This window comes from Pseudophryne corroboree, chromosome 4 (genome assembly GCF_028390025.1).
Source record: "Pseudophryne corroboree isolate aPseCor3 chromosome 4, aPseCor3.hap2, whole genome shotgun sequence".
NCBI lineage: Eukaryota > Metazoa > Chordata > Amphibia > Anura > Myobatrachidae > Pseudophryne > Pseudophryne corroboree.
Window position 1 is genome coordinate 460,592,953 of NC_086447.1, and position 19,688 is coordinate 460,612,640.

The 19,688-nt window shown below is 42.8% G+C and overlaps 1 protein-coding gene across 3 annotated transcripts in view; it reads right to left on the reverse strand.

Moving 5' to 3' along the window:
* Window positions 1-690: 690 nt before the first annotated feature.
* Window positions 691-19,688, reverse strand: part of GPR63 (G protein-coupled receptor 63) — a 92,857-nt gene continuing 73,859 nt past the window's right edge. For all 3 annotated transcript variants that reach the window (XM_063917012.1, XM_063917015.1, XM_063917013.1), the window contains exon 2: window positions 691-5,583. In XM_063917012.1, the coding sequence (XP_063773082.1) occupies window positions 4,192-5,451 (1,260 nt within the window). In that variant the 5' untranslated portion in view covers window positions 5,452-5,583 and the 3' untranslated portion in view covers window positions 691-4,191. The remainder of the gene's footprint in view (window positions 5,584-19,688) is intronic.

The following is a 19,688-nucleotide window of genomic DNA, read 5'->3' on the forward strand; positions in this document are numbered from 1 at the left end:
GTCAAAAAATAAAATTACAATCAGGGTACAATCTTAAAAATAGTTCTTTGGACAAATAGCTTGTAGAATTTCCATCTCCATTAGGCTCCATACTCCCTGGCATTAAAATGATGTCTTTCTCATGAATTTCTAACTCAAGTTAATATCATGTTAATAGTTTGTACTGTAAGTAAAGGTTTTTCTTTTTTTTTGTGTGTTCACACTATTCCTGTATGTTGTAACATGCTGCAGACCCCTCATGGTGCCATATAAATAATGGAGAATAATAACAACAGGAATGTTAAATCATTGTAAAAAATGAGACCAAACATTTGCCTTTGTGTGCATTTCAATTGTTGCTTCTATTTCATAGTGTCTGGTGTGCGTCATTGTAGTTAAAAACCTTACATTCATCTCAATGGAAACACTTTTGTTAACACACTGGTTAATACCCCTTTTCCACTAGCTTTAAAAACACGGGTAAATGTGCGGGCGCGCACATTTACCTGTGTTTTTTCCTAGTGGAAAAGGCCCCCCCCTGCAAATTCCCGGATCAAGTGATCCGGGAATCCTACCCGTGTAGCTTGCCGGGTTGAACACGTGTTCAACCCGGTAAGCTGTGTAGTGTGAACGGGAGCCGTGTCGATGCGACACGGCTCCCGTTCACAGTGAATGGAAGGGCGGCGCTGGGAGATCATGTGATCTCCCAGCGCCGCCCCTGCCGCGTCATCAGCAGCAGCGTCACCAACCCGGCAATATGCCGGGTTGGTGAGCGCTGTGGGAAGGGGGGCTGTAGCACGGGTCGCAGCCGTGTCAGGCTCCCGGCTGCGACCTGTGCTACAGACGGAAAAGGGGTATAAGTATGGTTTGCAAATGTATTTCCTTGAAGAAGGTAACTTCTTGTTCCATCACAGACACATGTTTAAAAAGGTTCGGTATGTATTACCGCCGCACGGGATGCTGTATGTCAGTATACCGGCATCGGCATCCCGAGCGGTAGAATGCTGGCGAGCCCATCGGAGCCCCTTGCAGGCTTGCCGCACTCTCCACGCTGTGGGCTCGGTGTGGGTGTCAGGGACACCCATAGAGGGGGAATCGCCTACCTCGCTGGTATACCGGCGGCGGTATGGTGCCCCCGTCGGCATTGTGACAGCTGGGATCCCGATGAGCGGTATGCTGACCGCATACCGTTTAAAATATAGACTAAATGAACTTGTTAACTCATCTGGAATCATATCAAACTCACACTTGAAAACAGACCATTTTTACTTGCATTGAAAACCATATTGCAACGTACATACCCTAAACGGGCGGCAGTAAATGCAGCTGCATTCTTTTACTTTGAATGAGCCAGCAGAGGTATTCTGTATACGTTTTCTGGTTATGTGGGCAGTTTGAAGCAGCTGAGTAATGATATTTTGCATGTACCTCCAATACTGAAAAGCGGGAGCCATTTATAGATGGGGCAGTGTTGGCATTTGCACCAGAACCTGATTTTGCCTTGGTTTCACTTTAAGATCTATGTTATGCTTGTACACTGAGATTTACAAAAATAATTACATTTCTTTCAAACACATTGATCAGCAAATATGCCAGTGACTGCAGCTCGCTTTCAGTGTTTCTAATCATAGTTCCCTATCTTACAGACTTGATAATTCCACCCAAGAAAAATATGAAAAAATAAAAAAAAGTTTAATTCAAAATTAGGAATTGGCTTTTTCCTTGTACAAATAATCTCAGGGACCAGCCAAAGAGTGTGAAGTGATTGATTGTCATGTGTGACATATTGTATATCATAAAGAGGCCACAGGCTGTATGTTACCAATAACCCTTTTCCACTCAAGACCCGGGTCTGACCCGTGTAACTAAACACTAGACAAGCCGTGTCACAATGGCAAGAAACCCCATTCCCACCGCAGGCTGGACCTGGGTCTTCTCTCTGCCGGCGCTTGGAGATGACTCTATAGGCTTTTATTTGGAACTGGGTTGGATGACCCAGGTCACCCGTTTACACTGCAGCCTCATTTGCGACCTACCTTGGTAGCTACCTGGGTTGGATTCCGGAGGCTCATTTCCACTGAGCCTCAACCCAGGTAGACCCGGCAACAGCCTTGTTTATTGTGGCAGTGGAAAAGGGGTATAAGAAATAATCAGAGTGGCACCATAATTTCTAAAACAGTGGTGCAAGTGTTCCTCTGTTATATCACTCGCCCACTTTTGCACTTAGACACCTGATATTACAGGAAAGAGCATGGATTTGCAGGCCTAGAGTAGGGATGTGTATAGTTTTTCATTGCCTATGGGAAGAGTTGAGCTAATTGAGGGTGCTGCCCACAGAGCATTCACTTCTGTAACATGCGAAATTGAAATTTGTTTATTAAAATTAGATAAAGCAGTGGAAATGGCATAATTAACAAGGGATGTTCCTTGCCTTACAGGAGAGACTACAATCACTTCTCTATACTTCACATAGGATGCATTTTGCACCTTATACTGTAGTTGCAATTTTTTGGGAAAGAACATATCTAGATGAACTGCACCAAAGTGATAAACACACAAAAGTGACACATGTAATAAAGACATTCCAATGTCCCTTGCTCTCATACTCAGGTCTGTGTCAGGTGAATCCCAGCACTGCTGTATAAACAACACATGCCCGTTGGTTCATATCTTGACCGTTATGAGTGTTAGACAACACAGAATTTAGTGTTGTAAAATGGCTGTATAGTAATAGTATAGTTAAGGTAGTATCGCATCTTTAAAATCAATGTAAAGCCTAAATTTAATATTGTATGCTTTTGTTTTGCAAGTAATAGCAATAAATAATTCCAGTAAAGGCCGTAATAGACTAAACTAATACAGATCATGGTTTGATGTAGACAATTTCTAAGCACATGACAGGTTGTTGTGTCGATGACCGAATACATGCACTTTCACTTGGAAAGCTTTTCTATTCTAGAGGTTGGAGTGATCACAGAAGCAATGTTTTTCTCAGAAACGTCAATCTTTCAGGTTTCTGCATTTCAAAAATAAATGTACTATCTTTAGATGTTTTACTGCCATGTTACCATGCAACAGACTTCAAGGAGATTAGGAACGCTGCACTTTCCATATCATTTCAGTGTTACAAATGCCAATGGTATTTATGGAAAAATCTGTACAAGTTTTTTAGATGGCTCCTGTGGTAAAGAAGGGAAGCAATAATGTCATTATGCAGGACTTATTAAAGGTAAAATGGCTTATAATTGGTGTGTATCTCCTCCTTAGGCAGCAACACACAAATTATAAGGGATTATCTACAGATTCCAATATACTACTACTCAGTCACTGCAAAAGAAAGCTTGTCGCTCATGTAGGATACAGAATATTAATTCAAGTATAACATACATAGCAGACTATGGGTCAAATATAATTTGCTGCAATTCTGGCAAGATAGTCATTAGATTTAAAGCAGCAATTAATTTACTATCTTGCTGAAATCATGCCGGTTCCCAAAAATGGGGCTATTACGTTTGTCCCCATATATTCTGTATTTTAAAAGTATTAAATCCCTGATTATAATATTACCATTGTAATGTCAAGAGTAGACGTACCTACATTTTTCAGGCACAGTACAATTGTTTGTAATTACATTATCAAACTAAAAAAAAAGCATATACTGTGTTAACATTTCAACCCCTAAACACTAAGAGGTGTGTTTAAGAATAGTCCTGATAAAGTGCACCAACATGTTCATTAATCTGCAGGAGGGAAGTGGTTGGGTGGTTGACACTGAGAACCCATTCCAAATACCTCTATCCCCCCAGCAGCAATGAGACTAGAAGGAAATGTGACATATATGCTAACACACTATGGATATCGAGAGGGGAATAACTACAAGTACGTTATCCTGCAAAAATTCAGCTACAGTTTTTGGCTCAACTCTAATAGCAAAAGCAGCAACTTTTGATTCAGAAAAATAAAGAATGACACATCCACAGATTGTAGCAGCATACAAGGTGCCTGCAATAACACAAATTGCAGGCCTGGTAAGCATTAACCTGACAAAGGACTTCTCAAATATGGATTTACCATAAATGCTAGAGGTAACATGTTTATCGTTTACATTGCTTACTGGCAGAGAATGTATCAATTTTTGCACAGAGGAAACAGTTTAACACACAACAAAATATTTCATGGCAGTCATTCGGAGAACAAATTTCTTGATATATTTTACACTACAGATCTGTGTTCCCCGCACACATATATGGCGCTAGGTCGGATCCGTCGTCTTGTGTGTCCAGGTAACTGGGGTAAAAACTTGAAGTACTTGGGCATTAAATCTAAACAAGCATCCCGGAATTTCTTAATCCTCCAGTAGTAGATTATTGGGTTTAGTGCAGACTTGAGGTAGCATAGCCAAAGGAGCCAAGTGCTTATCTCAAAAAAGTTGTTCTTGTTGTAAAAGTCACTGTTAAACGTAGCAACAAGGCTGTAAGTAGTGAATGGTGCCCAGCAAACTATAAACACGATGAACAAGACTAAAATGGTAGTGAAGGCACGAGTTTTAAAGCTGATGTCTATATTCATTTGAAAAGGCCTTTGAAGGCTCATGAGACCTAGTTTGCTTGCCTGGCTGAGGCATATGCTGTCTGGATGACTGTGTATACGAACTGCATTGTGGCGCACGGTATTCAATATGCCCATAAAAGCATAAAGCATCACCATAAACGGAATAAAAAAGAAAATTAAAACCACCAGTATCACATAAGCTTTGTAACCAGCATTAGTAGTGTAGCCAAAAACACATTGCGGAGCTCTAGAAGGTACCTGCAACTGAGGATTACCAACAGCGAGAGGAAATGCCACACAAAAAGAGGTTGCCCATGAAATCACAATAAGAATCTTTGCACGGTAAGGGTTTAACTTGTCCTGTTTCTGAACAATGATCAGAAAACGGTCTATGCTTATTATAAGCAGGATTGCAACACTTTCCATTACAAACAACCAAAAGAACATGGCAGATACTCGACAGAACACTTCTCCAAATATCCACTCTGTTATGATAATGGTTATCAGCGCAAACGGCATATTCAGGATGGAAAGCAGTAAGTCGGCAAAGGCCAGGCTTGCTAGAAGAATGTTAATTGCTGACCGCATGGCAGCCTTTTGATAGACCATGAGACAGACTACAAAGTTACCAAGAAATGACAGCAAAAGAATAATAATCATCACAGACGAGAGAATTATTTGAAGGGGTAAATTCAAGGTCTGAAAAACATCTTTCGTAGCCTGTGTAGTAGAAGCTGTTGTGTTCACTGGTAAGGTGCCAGTTGTGGTCATGGCAACTGGATTGTATTTTGGTGGGAAATCCAGGTTGCCACGAAATGAAGGCAAAGGTGTTGTTACGTTTGTATAGCCATTTTCATAGAGGATGTATGTACTGTAAGATGTCACAGGATGAGCAGGTGTAAGAATTGCTGAGAAAACCATAACTGTACAATCCAGCTGTCTCAATGCATGTCAGTAATTCTAGCAAGCTTTCATGCGCCATGATTCTTGTTCCACTGGCAGCAAAGGTATTACAACATTTCCACGGTCCATTACCGAATAGTCGTCTTTCAGCTGAAAATCAAAAAGAAAAAATACAAGAATTTAATTAGAATACACACTCCATATATACAAATATTTTGTACAACTAATTCAATTCAGAAAAATAATTAGTGTACACTCATCAAATTGTAACCTGTAGCTCAGTTTTAAAAAACTTTAAGGACTTTATTCTAAAAATGAAAGTTTGTATATATGCACATCGTTCAACAATTTCAGAAAAGATCTGCATAATCTTACAGAACCTTTACCAGATGTACAATCCACATGAAAAGGTATCCAAATATAAACGCGTACCATGCTTTTCAAACGTACATAAAAAAGCTTTAGTTATTTGGAGATTTGGCAGTAAAAATATACTTCATGTACCCCGTCTATTCATTGTTTAGTGATGCCCATTAAAATGTAAGTTACAGACATAGTGCCCACTAATAGCAAAGCTGGTAATAAACCTCTAATAACAGAAAAGCCTCATAAAATATCATTTGGAGTTTTACTACCCAGAAATATGTTGATATTAACAATGCCAATTATTAAGCCATCAGTATTCTAGTGTTGCAGCTAGGTTGCGGGCAGGGCAGGGCACCTGGGTCGTTTGCGTGCACTGACGGCGTACACGTGCCCAAAAAGGGGGCATGATCAGCAGGGGAGGGGGGGTAAAAGCCTCATTGCCGCGAGACTTGGGAGCGTGCCAAACACTTACAGACATGTAGGTACCAGCCAAACAGCTTACCGTCTCTGTGAAAAGATGCCGTGTGCATGTACACAGACTTTTCTTTACCCGGTGCTAATCATAGGCAATTATAAGTTTTCACACTTTCAGAACCCTGCGGCCCGAGGGTGGGAAGGCACAGGTAGGCTGTTTTAGCAGGGTGCTGCTAAAAGGACAGGCACAATTTGCCATTTTCAAATTGGGCAGGGCGTGGTGTCCTGCTAAAACAGCCTAGCGTGAACACTAGTATTCAATTTAAATGTCATTATTAGCAATACCTAATAAAACGGCAGCAGTAGTAGAGCCTACAGTGCTAGAGCTGACCCAGAGATGCCAAAACACATGCATCATTTGAAATGATATGGCAATGCGCCACTTGTTTCTATAGTTGGCCACAGTCACCACCCGGTTGAAACCTAAGAGCATTTGCCCAACTTCATGCAAAGTGATCTGGATAACGAGAGCTAAGCTGGTTTTATTTGTTGCCATACGAAAATAATAAGAGGGCCACATTTGTCTTACAGGAGTATTTTTAGCAAAACATCTACCATATCATGCCCTAAATGTTACTTTCCTTGCATTTACTTATATTACCTGCACTGCTATCTTTGAGTAAACAGATATTACTGTACATAAATCCCTGAAGTGCTCGGTGCTGTTGAAGTTTTTTTTTCCACCATTTTATTGTGAAACTTGTTGTTTTTTAATTAAAAACTGACACTAGGAAGAAGACATAATGCACTCGTGAGCTCAAAAAATAAGAATTTACTCACCGGTAATTCTATTTCTCGTAGTCCGTAGTGGATGCTGGGTACTCCGTAAGGACCATGGGGTATAGACGGGCTCCGCAGGAGACTGGGCACTCTTAAAAGAAAGATTAGGTACTATATCTGGTGTGCACTGGCTCCTCCCTCTATGCCCCTCCTCCAGACCTCAGTTAGGGAAACTGTGCCCGGAAGAGCTGACATTACTAGGAAAGGATTTGGAATCCAGGGTAAGACTCATACCAGCCACACCAATCACACCGTACAACTCGTGATAAATATACCCAGTTAACAGTATGAACAATAACTGAGCCTCTCTCAACAGATGGCTCATACAATAACCCTTTAGTTAAGCAATAACTATATACATGTATTGCAGAGAGTCCGCACTTGGGACGGGCTCCCAGCATCCACTACGGACTACGAGAAATAGAATTACCGGTGAGTAAATTCTTATTTTCTCTGACGTCCTAGTGGATGCTGGGTACTCCGTAAGGACCATGGGGATTATACCAAAGCTCCCAAACGGGCGGGAGAGTGCGGATGACTCTGCAGCACCGAATGAGCAAACTCAAGGTCCTCCTCAGCCAGGGTATCAAACTTGTAGAATTTTGCAAAAGTGTTTGAACCCGACCAAGTAGCAGCTCGGCAAAGTTGTAAAGCCGAGACCCCTCGGGCAGCCGCCCAAGAATAGCCCACCTTCCTCGTGAAATGGGCTTTTACTAATTTAGGATGCGGCAGTCCAGCCGCAGAATGTGCAAGCTGAATCGTGCTACAGATCCAGCGAGCAATAGTCTGCTTTGAAGCCGGAGCACCCAGCTTGTTGGGTGCATGCAGGATAAATAGCGAGTCAGTTTTTCTGACTCTAGCTGTCCTGGAAACAAAGTTTCAGGGCCCGGACTACGTCCAGCAACTTGGAATCCTCCAAGTCCCTAGTAGCCGCAGGCACCACAATAGGTTGGTTCAAATGAAACGATGATACCACCTTAGGGAGAAATTGGGGACGAGTCCTCCATTCTGCCCTTTCCATATGGAAGATCAGATATGGGCTTTTACATGACAAAGCCGCCAATTCTGACACACGCCTAGTCCAAGCTAAGGCCAAAAGCATGACCACTTTCCACGTGAGATATTTTAGCTCCACGGTCTTAAGTGGCTCAAACCAGTGGGATTTTAGGAATCCAACACACGTTAAGATCGCAAGGTGCCACTGGAGGCACAAAAGGGGCTGAATATGCAGCACCCCTGTAACAACGTCCGAACTTCAGGCAGTGAAGCCAGTTCTTTTTGAGAGAAAAAGGGATAGGGCCGAAATCTTGGCCTTTATGGATCCTAATTTTAGGCCCATAGTCACTCCTGACTGTAGGAAGTGCAGGAATCGACCCCCCTGAAATTCCTCTGTAGAGCCTTCCCGGCCACACACCAAGCAACCTATTTTCGCCATATACAGTGAAAAAGTCTTGCTGTCACGTCTTTCCTAGCCTTTATCAGCGTAGGAATAACTGCATCCGGAATGCCCTTTTCCGCTAGGATCCGGCGTTCAACCGCCATGCCGTCCAACGCAGCCGCGGTAAGTCTTGGATCAGACAGGGTCCCTGTTGCAACATGTCCAGACTGAGAGGCAGAGGCCATGGGTCCTCTGAGAGCATTTCTTGCAGTTCCGGGTACCGAGTCCTTCTTGGCCAATCCGGAGCAAAGAATATTGTTCACACTCCTCCGTTTATTACAATTCTCAGCCCTTGGGTCTGAGATGAAGAGGAGGGAATATATAGACCGACTGGAACACCCACGGTGTTACTAGTGCGACCACAGCTATCGCCTGAGAGTCCCTTGACCCAGCGTAAAACCTTTTTTATCTTTTTATTGAGGTGGGACGCCATGTAGTCCACCTGAGGCAGTTTCCATCAATTTGCAAAACTGCGTGAAGACTTCTTGATGAAGTCACCACTTTCTCGTGTCCACTCCCGGAATGAACACTGCTGACAGTGCGCTTACTTGATTCTCCGCCCAGCGAAGAATTCTGGTGGCTTCTACCCTCGCCACCCTGCTCCTTGTGCCACCCTGGCGGTTTACATGAGCCCCTGCGGTCTGACTGGATCAGAACCGGTTGGTCGCGAAGCAGGAACTCCGCTTGACTTAGGGCGTTGTATATGGCCCTTAGTTCCAGGATATTGATGTGAAGGCAAGTCTGTTGGCTTGACCACAAACCTTGGAATTTTCTTCCCTGTGTAACTGCCCCCCACCCTCGGAGGCTTGCATCCGTGGTCACCAGGACCCAGTCCTGAATGCCGAATCTGCGGCCCTCAAGAAGGTGAGCACTCCGCAGCCACCACAGGAGAGACACCCTGGCCCTGGGGGATAGGGTGATTAACCAATGCATCTGAAGATGTGATCCGGACCACTTGTCCAGTAAGTTCCATTGTCCTTGCATGGAACCAGCCGAAGGGGATGGCCTCGTATGATGCCATCATCCTTCCCAGGACTCGAGTGCAACTGACACCTGTTTTGGTTTTCAATAGATTCCTGACCAGTGTCATGAGCTCCTGAGCTCTCTCTATCGGGAGATAAACCCTCTTCTGGTCTGTGTCTAGGATCATGCCTAGGCGAGGCAGATGAGCTGTAGGAACCAACTGCGACTTCGGAATATATAGAATCCAGTCGTGTTGCCGTTTCACTTCCAGAGAAGGTGATACGCTGTCCAGCAACTGCTCTCTTGATCTCGCTTTTATGAGGAGATCATCCAAGTATGTGATAATAGTGACACCTTGCTTCCGCAGGAGCACCATCATATCCACCATTACCTTGGTGAAATTGGTAATGACAATCCCGTACCGCAATTCTGAGGTACGCCTGATGAGGAGGATAAATGGGGACACGAAAGTATGCATCCCTTATGTCCCGATTCATTTCAGGCTTGCAATGACCGCTCTTAGCGATTCCATCTTGAACCTGAACCTTTTCAGGTATATGTTCAGGGATTTTAATACAATATGGGTCTAACCGAACCGTCTGGTTTCGGGATTATAACATGGTCGAATAATAACACCCTCTTGTTGAAGGAGGGGACCCTTGACCACCACCTGTTGAAGATACAATTTACAAATTGCAGTTAACACTGGCTCCCTCTCTTGGGGGGAAGCCCGCCGGGTCCTCGGTGAGGGGGCATCTTCTCACAGTCCAGCTTGTATCCCTGCGATACAATTTCTATTGCCCAGGGATCTAACAGGGAGTGAACCCACTTGTGGCTGAACTTACGAAGGCGTGTCCCCACCGGGCCTAGCTCCGCCTGTGGAGCCCCAGCGACATGCGGTGGATTTTTGTAGAGGCCGGGGAGGATTCTGTTCCTGGGGACTAGCTGTGTTGTACAGCTTCTTTCCTCTGCCCCCGGCTCTGACAAGAAAGGACGCACCTCAGACTTTCTTGTTTCTTTATTCGAAAAGCTGCATTTAATAATGTCGTGCTTTCCTAGGCTGTGCAGGAATATAAGGCAAAATATCAGAATTACCAGCTATAGCTGTGGAGACCAGGCCCGAGAACCTTTCTCCACACAATCCTCAGCCTTCCATATGCCTCTTAAGTCGGCATCATCTGTCCAATGTATATTCTACAGGACACGTCAAGCAGAAATCGACATAGCTTTTGTCTCTAGGACCCAGTATACCCATGTCCCTTTGGGCATGCTTTATAATTATATATCTATCACTTAAGACAGCATCTTAAAATATTTATATGCATACTAGGGTCTCAATCTCTGCTGATAAGGTACCTGTCCACGCTGCCACAGCGCTATAAACCCATGCCGACACAATCGCCGGTCTGGGTAGTATACTAGAATGTGCACACTATCTGCAGGATCCCTGAGAATAGCTTGTGCAAACAGGACACCCAAGGGGAAGATTCTCAACACATCCTGGCCCTAGTGGGGAAAGGATACAGCCTGAGAATTCTCTTGTGGGAAGCTGCCGTCTCTTGTCTGGAGATTCCCGCTCTTTTTCCTCATGAGAGGAGGGAAATTTACCTCAGCATTCTTCCCCTTAACATGTGTACTCTCGTGTCAGGGACAGATGAGTCATCAGTGATATGCAAATCATCTTTTATTCCAATAATCATATATTGAATATCTTTTAGCCCTCTTGGCTGTAACTTTGCATTATCGTAGTCGACACACGCGTACCGACACACCACACACACTGGGGAAGCTCTATTTGAAGACAGTTCCCCCACCAGGCCCTTTGGAGAGACACAGAGAGAGTATGCCAGCACACACCACAGCGCTATATAATACAGGGATGTACACTATACTGAGTGATTTTTCCCCTATAGCAGCTTATATACAGTTTTTCGCCTAAATTTATGTGCCCCCCCCTCTCTTTTTTACCCTTTGTGTACCAGGATACTGCAGGGGAGAGCCTGGGGAGCTTCCTTCCAGCTGAGCTGTGAAGAGAAAATGGCGCCGGTGTGCTGAGGAAGAAGGCCCGGCCCCCTCAGCGGCGGGCTTCTGTCCTTTTATGTACTTTAATGGCGGGGGTTAATGCACATATACAGTTTATCAGACTGTATTATGTGCTTTTCGCCAAGTAAGGTAATCTAATTGCTGCCCAGGGCGCCCCCCCCCCCCCAGCGCCCTGCACCCATCAGTGACCGGAGTGTGTGGTGTGCTAAGGGAGCAATGGCGCGCAGCTGCAGTGCTGTGCGCTACCTTAATGAAGACCGGAGTCTTCAGCCGCCGATTTTCAACTTCTCTTCGTTATTCTGGCTCTGCAAGGGGGACGGCGGCGCGGCTCCGGGACCGGACGACCGAGGACTGGGCCTGTGTTCGATCCCTCTGGAGCTAATGGTGTCCAGTAGCCTTAGAGGCCCAAGCTAGCTGCAAGCAGGTAGGTTCGCTTCTCTCCCCTCAGTCCCACGTAGCAGTGAGTCTGTTGCCAGCAGATCTCACTGAAAATAAAAAACCTAACAAATACTTTCTTTTCTAGGAAGCTCAGGAGAGCCCCTAGGGTGCATCCAGCTCTGGCCGGGCACAGATACTAACTGAGGTCTGGAGGAGGGGCATAGAGGGAGGAGCCAGTGCACACCAGATATAGTACCTAATCTTTCTTTTAAGAGTGCCCAGTCTCCTGCGGAGCCCGTCTATACCCCATGGTCCTTACGGAGTACCCAGCATCCACTAGGACGTCAGAGAAAAGAGTTTCTACAAGAGATAATGGGCAGTATTCAATTGATTATAGCACCCGATTTTTGTCTAAAGTGAGATAGCAGATTCAATTGTGTCACACTTATTGCGCCCATAGAGGTCAGGTTTAGCTGCGTAAAGCAGTTAAATCCAACCAAAGTGCTGGGTGCGACTGCAAAAAGTGCTGCTTGGGCGCACTAACGGGCAACTTTTCACGCATTTCAGCCATCGTGTCCGAACGGAGCTATGCTTGAATAGATCCATTTGTGCGTCATCTACTGGCGGAAAACATTTGAATTCCGCCCAATGACTTCAAATCAGATGTCCACTGTAGTGACCTCGATGCATGAAAGGGTTAAAGTCAAATGTTGAAACTTAGTAAATCTAGCACTCAGACTACATTATGAAAGCTTGTATCCTAGCTTTAGAAATACCAATAATTTATTGGATAATGAACTTTTGGGCCACTATTATTCATATTCTAATCATAAGGTATAAATCCAGCCCTACAATATGTTACTACATAGGTAGGGTATATATGGCAAGAATCAAATAGCTAAATGTGAAGACATCTCTGTGAGTTATTTTTACCCAGGCGATAGAGGCAAAACATACAGCAGCTGATAGATGACAGATACATTTAAATACCATATGTGATGGCGCAATCATCAGTTTCTGTGTGATTGTGGTTATACATTTTCAGTGATTAGTTTTTTTGAAGTTATAATGTACTGACAGAATATTGTAAGCTACAAGCATTGAGGAAAAAAGTTAAAATAAAAGGTTATCCATTAACTGCAATCACTGTGGATCGCTAAAGGCTTTTAGGTCAATGAAACTGAAAATAAATAATTATCTATTAAGAAACAGAGGCTATTGGAAGAATAATTTGAAACAGAGACGTGGGGACAAGACAGATGGGAACACAAACTGCTGGAGGGAGAAGTGTAATGACTCATTTGCATTTTACAGGGCTACAAGTGTTTACTGGGCTGTATACAAATATGAAATCTGCATCAGTATCCGAGCTGTCAGAGACCATAATAGCCATAAATGCTGCATGTAAAACACATTCATTATCCACATTTATTCACAGGCGTGAGAATGGGTTTACAAGGGTAGCGTAGTGTTCTTTGAAGTTGGCATGCTCTTACCTGATCATCAAAAATGTACTGAAATACAAACGTTTACCCTGTATTTATATAGCTGCTGTTATTTGGGAACTTTGGTGTTTTGCTGACCATGGTGAAAGGTTAAGTGCTTCTTTATAAAGGTCATATGATGACCAAAACGTCAACATCATTTCTATATATCTGAATCTTGGAAGAGGTCATGGAGAGACATCCTATCCATTGGTGTTGAATTGTATAGAATTGTATAACTGTATAATTAATTGAATAAATAAATACCACAAAATACCCACATATACAAAGTGATGTTATAATATGTCATTATGACTCTAAATAGATAGAATCCCTTTTACCAACTGTGTTACTTAAAACATTTTGGTGCAGAATGCAGATGTACCAAGTCTTGGAGAGAGATAAAGTGGATGTAGATAAAGTACCAACCAACCAGCTTCTGTCAGTTTTTAAAACACAGTCTGAAACATGGCAGTTAGGAGCTGACTGGCTGGTACTTTATCTCCATCCACTTTATCTCTCTCCAAGGCTTAGCACATCTGCCCCAAGAATATTGCTTTCATTTTCAATTATAACATTGACTTTCTGTTGTTATAATTATAATTATTATTATTATTATTATTATTATTATTTATTACTACTGTTATTATTACTGATATTATTAGTATTCAAAAAGGCGTAAATATGTTGGAATTTTAAACATCCACAATGCTCATTTCAACGTTCCTGCTCTCACTCTGATAGCGCGTGGGACAGAAAAGATAACAGAAGAAAATGGAGATGCCACTTAAACCCATTTTGTACTAGCTCAAAAAACACGGGTAAATGCACGGCGGCGCGCATTTACCCATGTTTTTTTGCTAGTGGAAACGGCTCCCTCTGCAAAAACCCGGATCAAGTGATCCGGGAATCCTAACTGGGTAGCTTACCGGGTTGAACACGTGTTCAACCCGGTAAGCTGTGCAGTGTAAACGGAAGCCGTGTCGATGCAACACGGCTCCCGTTCACAGTGTATGGAAGGGCGGCACTGGGAGATCATGTGATCTCCCAGCGCCGCCCCTGCCGCGTCACCAGCAGCGTCACCAACCCGGCAATATGCTGGGTTGGTGAGCGTAGTGGGAAAGGGGGCTCTGATGCGGGTCGCAGCCGAGTAGCACCTGTGTCAGGCTCCCGGCTGCAACCCGTATCACTAGTGGAAAAGGGGTATAAGTGTTTGCAATTTATAACCTCACTACAAAGATGTGCTTAATTGCTCCAAAATACAATAGCTTCTCAAACACTTGACATTATGCAGATTGACAAAAGTTCTTGCGGAAGCAAAGCCAGAACATGAACCAAAATTTTTCTTTTTTAATCGCCCAGATTATGTCAAAGATTACATTAGAGCAGTTATACTCAAACTCTGTGTGGATTATTAGATCTAAACTATAAATGTCTATAGTCAATAAGTCGACCACTAATGGTAGACATGCATTAGGTGTCATGCTTTACTATTCCCAATCGTAGACCACGTGCATGGTAAAGTATGAAATAGTTGAAAAAAATATAAAAAAGAGTGTCGACCATTGCCATGTCAACTTTTTGACCCTGTTGTTGATCCATCAAACTCGGTCTTCAGGACCCAAACAGGTCACTTTTTCCAGGTCACCCAGCAGGCGTACAGGTGTACTCATTACTGGCTGACACGTTTTAAAAGATCCACAGGTGGAGCTGATTATTTCACTTGTGTTTTTGTGAGGAGACCTGGAAAACATGCACTGTTTGGGGTGCTGAGGACTGAGTTTGAGAACCTATGCATTAGAGACCATCACGAAGTACAGATGTGTCCTCATACATTGTGCCTCGATATACCACGCAATGGGAGATGCCTGGCATGAGGCAGCTGACAGGTCCTATGCAACTCAGCGCCAGGCATCTTTTTTTGCAGAAAAATGCGTCTTATTCGCAGTGCTATGCAAATAAGACTAAGAAGCACTCTGATAATTAACATGATATGCTGCATGCCTATATTCCTTATATGAAATGCTATGTTAGAGTGTTTTCTAGGAAAACATAACGTAGCATTTCGTATGCTGATACACGGTCGCAAACAGAATATAGGCATGCAGCATATCAGTTTAATCAGCAAAAGCTGTGCATCCTATTCGCATAATGTTGTGAATAAGATGCATTTAAATGGAAAAGTCGCACGAAAAGATGCTCTGCGCTATCAAGTCACACCACGACATGGCATGGCTAGAAGGGCTGTTTGTGCAGGGAGGCTAGAAGTCAGTGGATACATTTGTATTTGGAAGATCAACAAACGATGCTTAAAGTCATCAGACATCACCAAATCCTTGAAATCATCAACACTATTTAAAGTAGTCTGAATGATGGGAAAATTATTTGTTTAAATGATTATTTCCACAATATTTTGCTGTTTGATTTCATTGATGCTTATTTGCTAATTAATGTTAACCTAAACAATTTTCTCCTGCATCACCCAAATTAAGTGATTCTCATTATACATGGATGGATGACCATCAGTGGGTTAACCATAGAGGAACACTATCGATGGTTTGCACCGATTTCTATAGCAAATGACAGGTGGTGGGCCAATCAGCTAATGGGGGCAAACTAAATTCCATGGCCATCCCCAAGCATAATAAACTTTACATTTCATGATTACAAGATCTTCAGACAATGGTGTAACCTTTGACCCGCCTCCTCATCATAGTCGTCTGATTGGCAGCATTAAGGGCCATTAACATCTAATGGCTCTGTCCCTTCATGACCAGCTTCCTGGAGGTTAGCCAGTGTGCTACTATTGCATCCATCAAGGTGTAATTTTGGATACATTTTGCCACAATTACTAGAACTCATAATATTCCGCACATTTAGGGGGAGATGTATACAACATTCAAGAGAGAGAATATCCCATAGACTGTGCAAGATAAATGATAGTTAGAAGCTCACTGGTTGCTATCTGCAACTTCTCCACTTCTCTCTTGATGGTTTGGATAGGTCTCCTCTATAGGGTTGCCAACATTCCCACATAACATGGAACATCTAGTTTGCTCAATAAAATACACAATTCAAGCTTTAAAAGCCCACAAATGTATTTATCCCCACCCCCCTTAACCGTTTGAACAATAAACAGTGACAAACATAGAAACACATGACAGCAGATAAGAACCACTCAGCCATCTAGTATGTCCTAATCTACTGGTTCTCAAACTGTGTGCCATGGCACCCTGGGGTGCTGCAGGACACTTACAGGGGTGTCTCAGGTTGGTGGTCCAGGACCAATTCAAACTATTTCTTGTCAATGAATAGTGCAAAAGTAGTGCTTGTGGCTGCTAATCATAAAATATGTGGGCAAACTGAAGCAAATCTTGTTCCTCACCACATAATTGAACCTAAGGATAACATATAAACATAATTTACTTAATTTTATATTTTTTTTCTACATTTCTCAATAAAACTTTTGGCCTAGGGGTGCCGTAAAAAGAATTCTGATACTCTAGGGCGCCGTGAATTAAAAACCACTGCCCAAATCACATACACACACTACGGTTTATTTTTGTCAGGAGCCAATTAACCTACAGATGGAGCTGCGCTCATCTGAGGCGGCTCCATCGTAAACGTGCACTCCACGGCGTGACTAGGAGATTCGTCCGCCTAGTCACGGTGGGAGTGCACAGAGAAGCTACCATTCAGAGCATAGACTGAGACGCTCTCCATTCAAGTGAATGGGGCGCGTCGCTGTAGCGGGCGCTCGCACCTGGCCAGACAGGGACGCTCTTGGCGATAGGCATGACAGAGCCACGACTAGCGTGACTCCATCTGTACCATTATATTTTTGGATTGTGGGAGGAAACCCACACAAGCACAGGGAGAATATACAAACTCAACACAGTTAGAGCCATCACTCCATCTGTACTGCCCGTTGCACCATTCGGATACATATTCTATAGCTGCTTAGCAATATGATAGGGGGTATCCAATTAGCCGTAAAAAAATATTGCACACAAACAACGGGGTGGTTTGCATAATTTTTTATCTTCCCAGCCTATCCAATTAGCGCCCCCCCCTTTTTTCACATTAAAACACATAGGGGGCGATTCGATTGTTTTGGGTTTATATTTGTCCTGTCTAAACGGGAAAGTATAGATGCCCAAACAGTTGTCACAATTCAATTATTTGGGGGTCCATGCATATCACACCCAAATAGACAGGGTTTAGCCGCGTAAAACGGCTTAGCCCAGCTAAAGTCCTGCTTTGGGCCTTCAAACTCCAGTTTGGATGTTGAAAGTGCCGACTTAGCACACATTTCTTCACTCATCTCTTGACTTGAGGCTGCGAAAAGAAGCGTCACCCCGGTGGCTACCAAGGGTCTAAATGCAGCAACAACTGAATTGCTCCATTTTGCGCCCCCTCCCCCTCCCCTTCCTAGTGGTAGCTGTGGGTTAAAACAATTAAATCAGCCTCATAGGATCTGTAAAAAGTCGTGGACCTACATTTTTGTGGCCGCAATCATGGGGAAAAAGGCTTCTTATCGAGGATTTGGTTTCACCTGCCTCAAATCCCCAATGAGCAACAGCATTGGGGCTAACTGGATAGCCCCAGGGGAGGAAATTGGCCACTGTGATTTACCATGGCTAATAGGATCATACAACCCTTAATATGATGTCTGATTATGATGGTTGTATGATATGTTGCGCAATAATTTAAAAGGTGCGTAACAAATGGGAATAGAAAGTGAGGGATTTATCAAAATGTTAAAAAAAAAAAAAAAAATGTTGCCCATAGCAACCAGATTCTAGCTATAATTTATCTTGTACATTCGGGAAAATGATAGCTAGGATCTAATTGGTTGCAAGGAGCAATACCTCCACTTTTCCTTTTTAGAAAGTATGATGCATATCCTCCCTCTCCCCCTAAATTAGGCAAGTACCCCAACAAAATGTCCCGTCCCACCCACCTTTTTTGAAAGAAACATTATTTACAATTAACTGTTACCTATGTTAAAATGTCAAACCTGACCTACTTGCTAAAGCATATAAATCTAGTCAGGAAAGAAAAAAAAAAGAGAGGTAGTTATATAAACCAGAACTGTGTTTGTGGAGAAAAATTATCTAAAAATGTATATAGGTCAAACATTGAATAACATATATTTTACGCATTAGCCTATGTATACTAGTTGAATAATGTAATCATTAGTGATGGGAATCTACCAACATCCTTAGAAACTGTAACCGACATAGTATAAACGTACATCTGGCTTATCCAGAAATGGGTTAAGCATCAAAGAAGCTCTTTGAAATGATAGAGACACCTCAGCTGGGGCCTCATGTATGGTGCAACTGTCTCCATAGCAACCATATAATTCATCTGGCAGGACTATCCTAAATTCCAGCCATTTCTATCTGTAATAGATATCCAACAGAAAACATTCAAAGATTAAGAAAAAGCGTTTGTAAATTTTTTTGAAGCCAAAAGCTTTAGAAACCATTCTGCCAACAAATGCAATCCCCACAGATAATTGAACACTAAGGGCAGAGAGATAAACAGAGTTGAAAGCCAACGGTGAATATTGCAATATGGCCAATTAATCAAGATAACTTTGGTCAGAGTAAGCGTACACTAATAAAGTACAGCAGGATGTGTGTGTGGAGATGTAAAGATAAATTCATCTAAGGCAGCAAAGATGACATTCAGCATAACATTTCAAGGTTTTGGCAAGGATAATGGCTTAATACTTTGACTCAAGTCTTTACAGATGATATAGACCCATGTATTCCGTGCTGGAATTGAATGTTTCAAATAAAATAAGAGCTTTAAATGGTCACACATAGAAGCCCCAGGTCAGCCTATACCCCAGAGTTCCTGCAGCGTACGATTACCAGTCACAAGCGTGGCTTCTCTTTGGACTTCACTATAGGTATGTGTAAAGGCTAATGTCAAGAATGGGAAAGGTTATACAAAAAAATGGAGCATCCATTTAGAAGGTAACAGTGTCATGTTTGGTCTGCATAGGTGGTGACTACAGGCAATATTATAAAATAATAATAATAAAAAAAATTTTATAAAATACTTTCAAACTAAAAAATCTTCAGAAATACATTGCTGACATTTCTAGGTCTTCTTATAGTGTAACCATCTAAAAGAATATTTAACCGTTTCATATAGTATAATACTGTTTATTATCACAAACATAAAAGTAGAGGAGTAGCTGGACTCTCACCATAAGATAGCAGATATAAGGCAGTTGTAAACAAAAACCAGGCGTCCCCAGCACCTTAAACCTCCGTCTTTGGATCCTTCCCAGGCTCCCCAAAACGTCCACA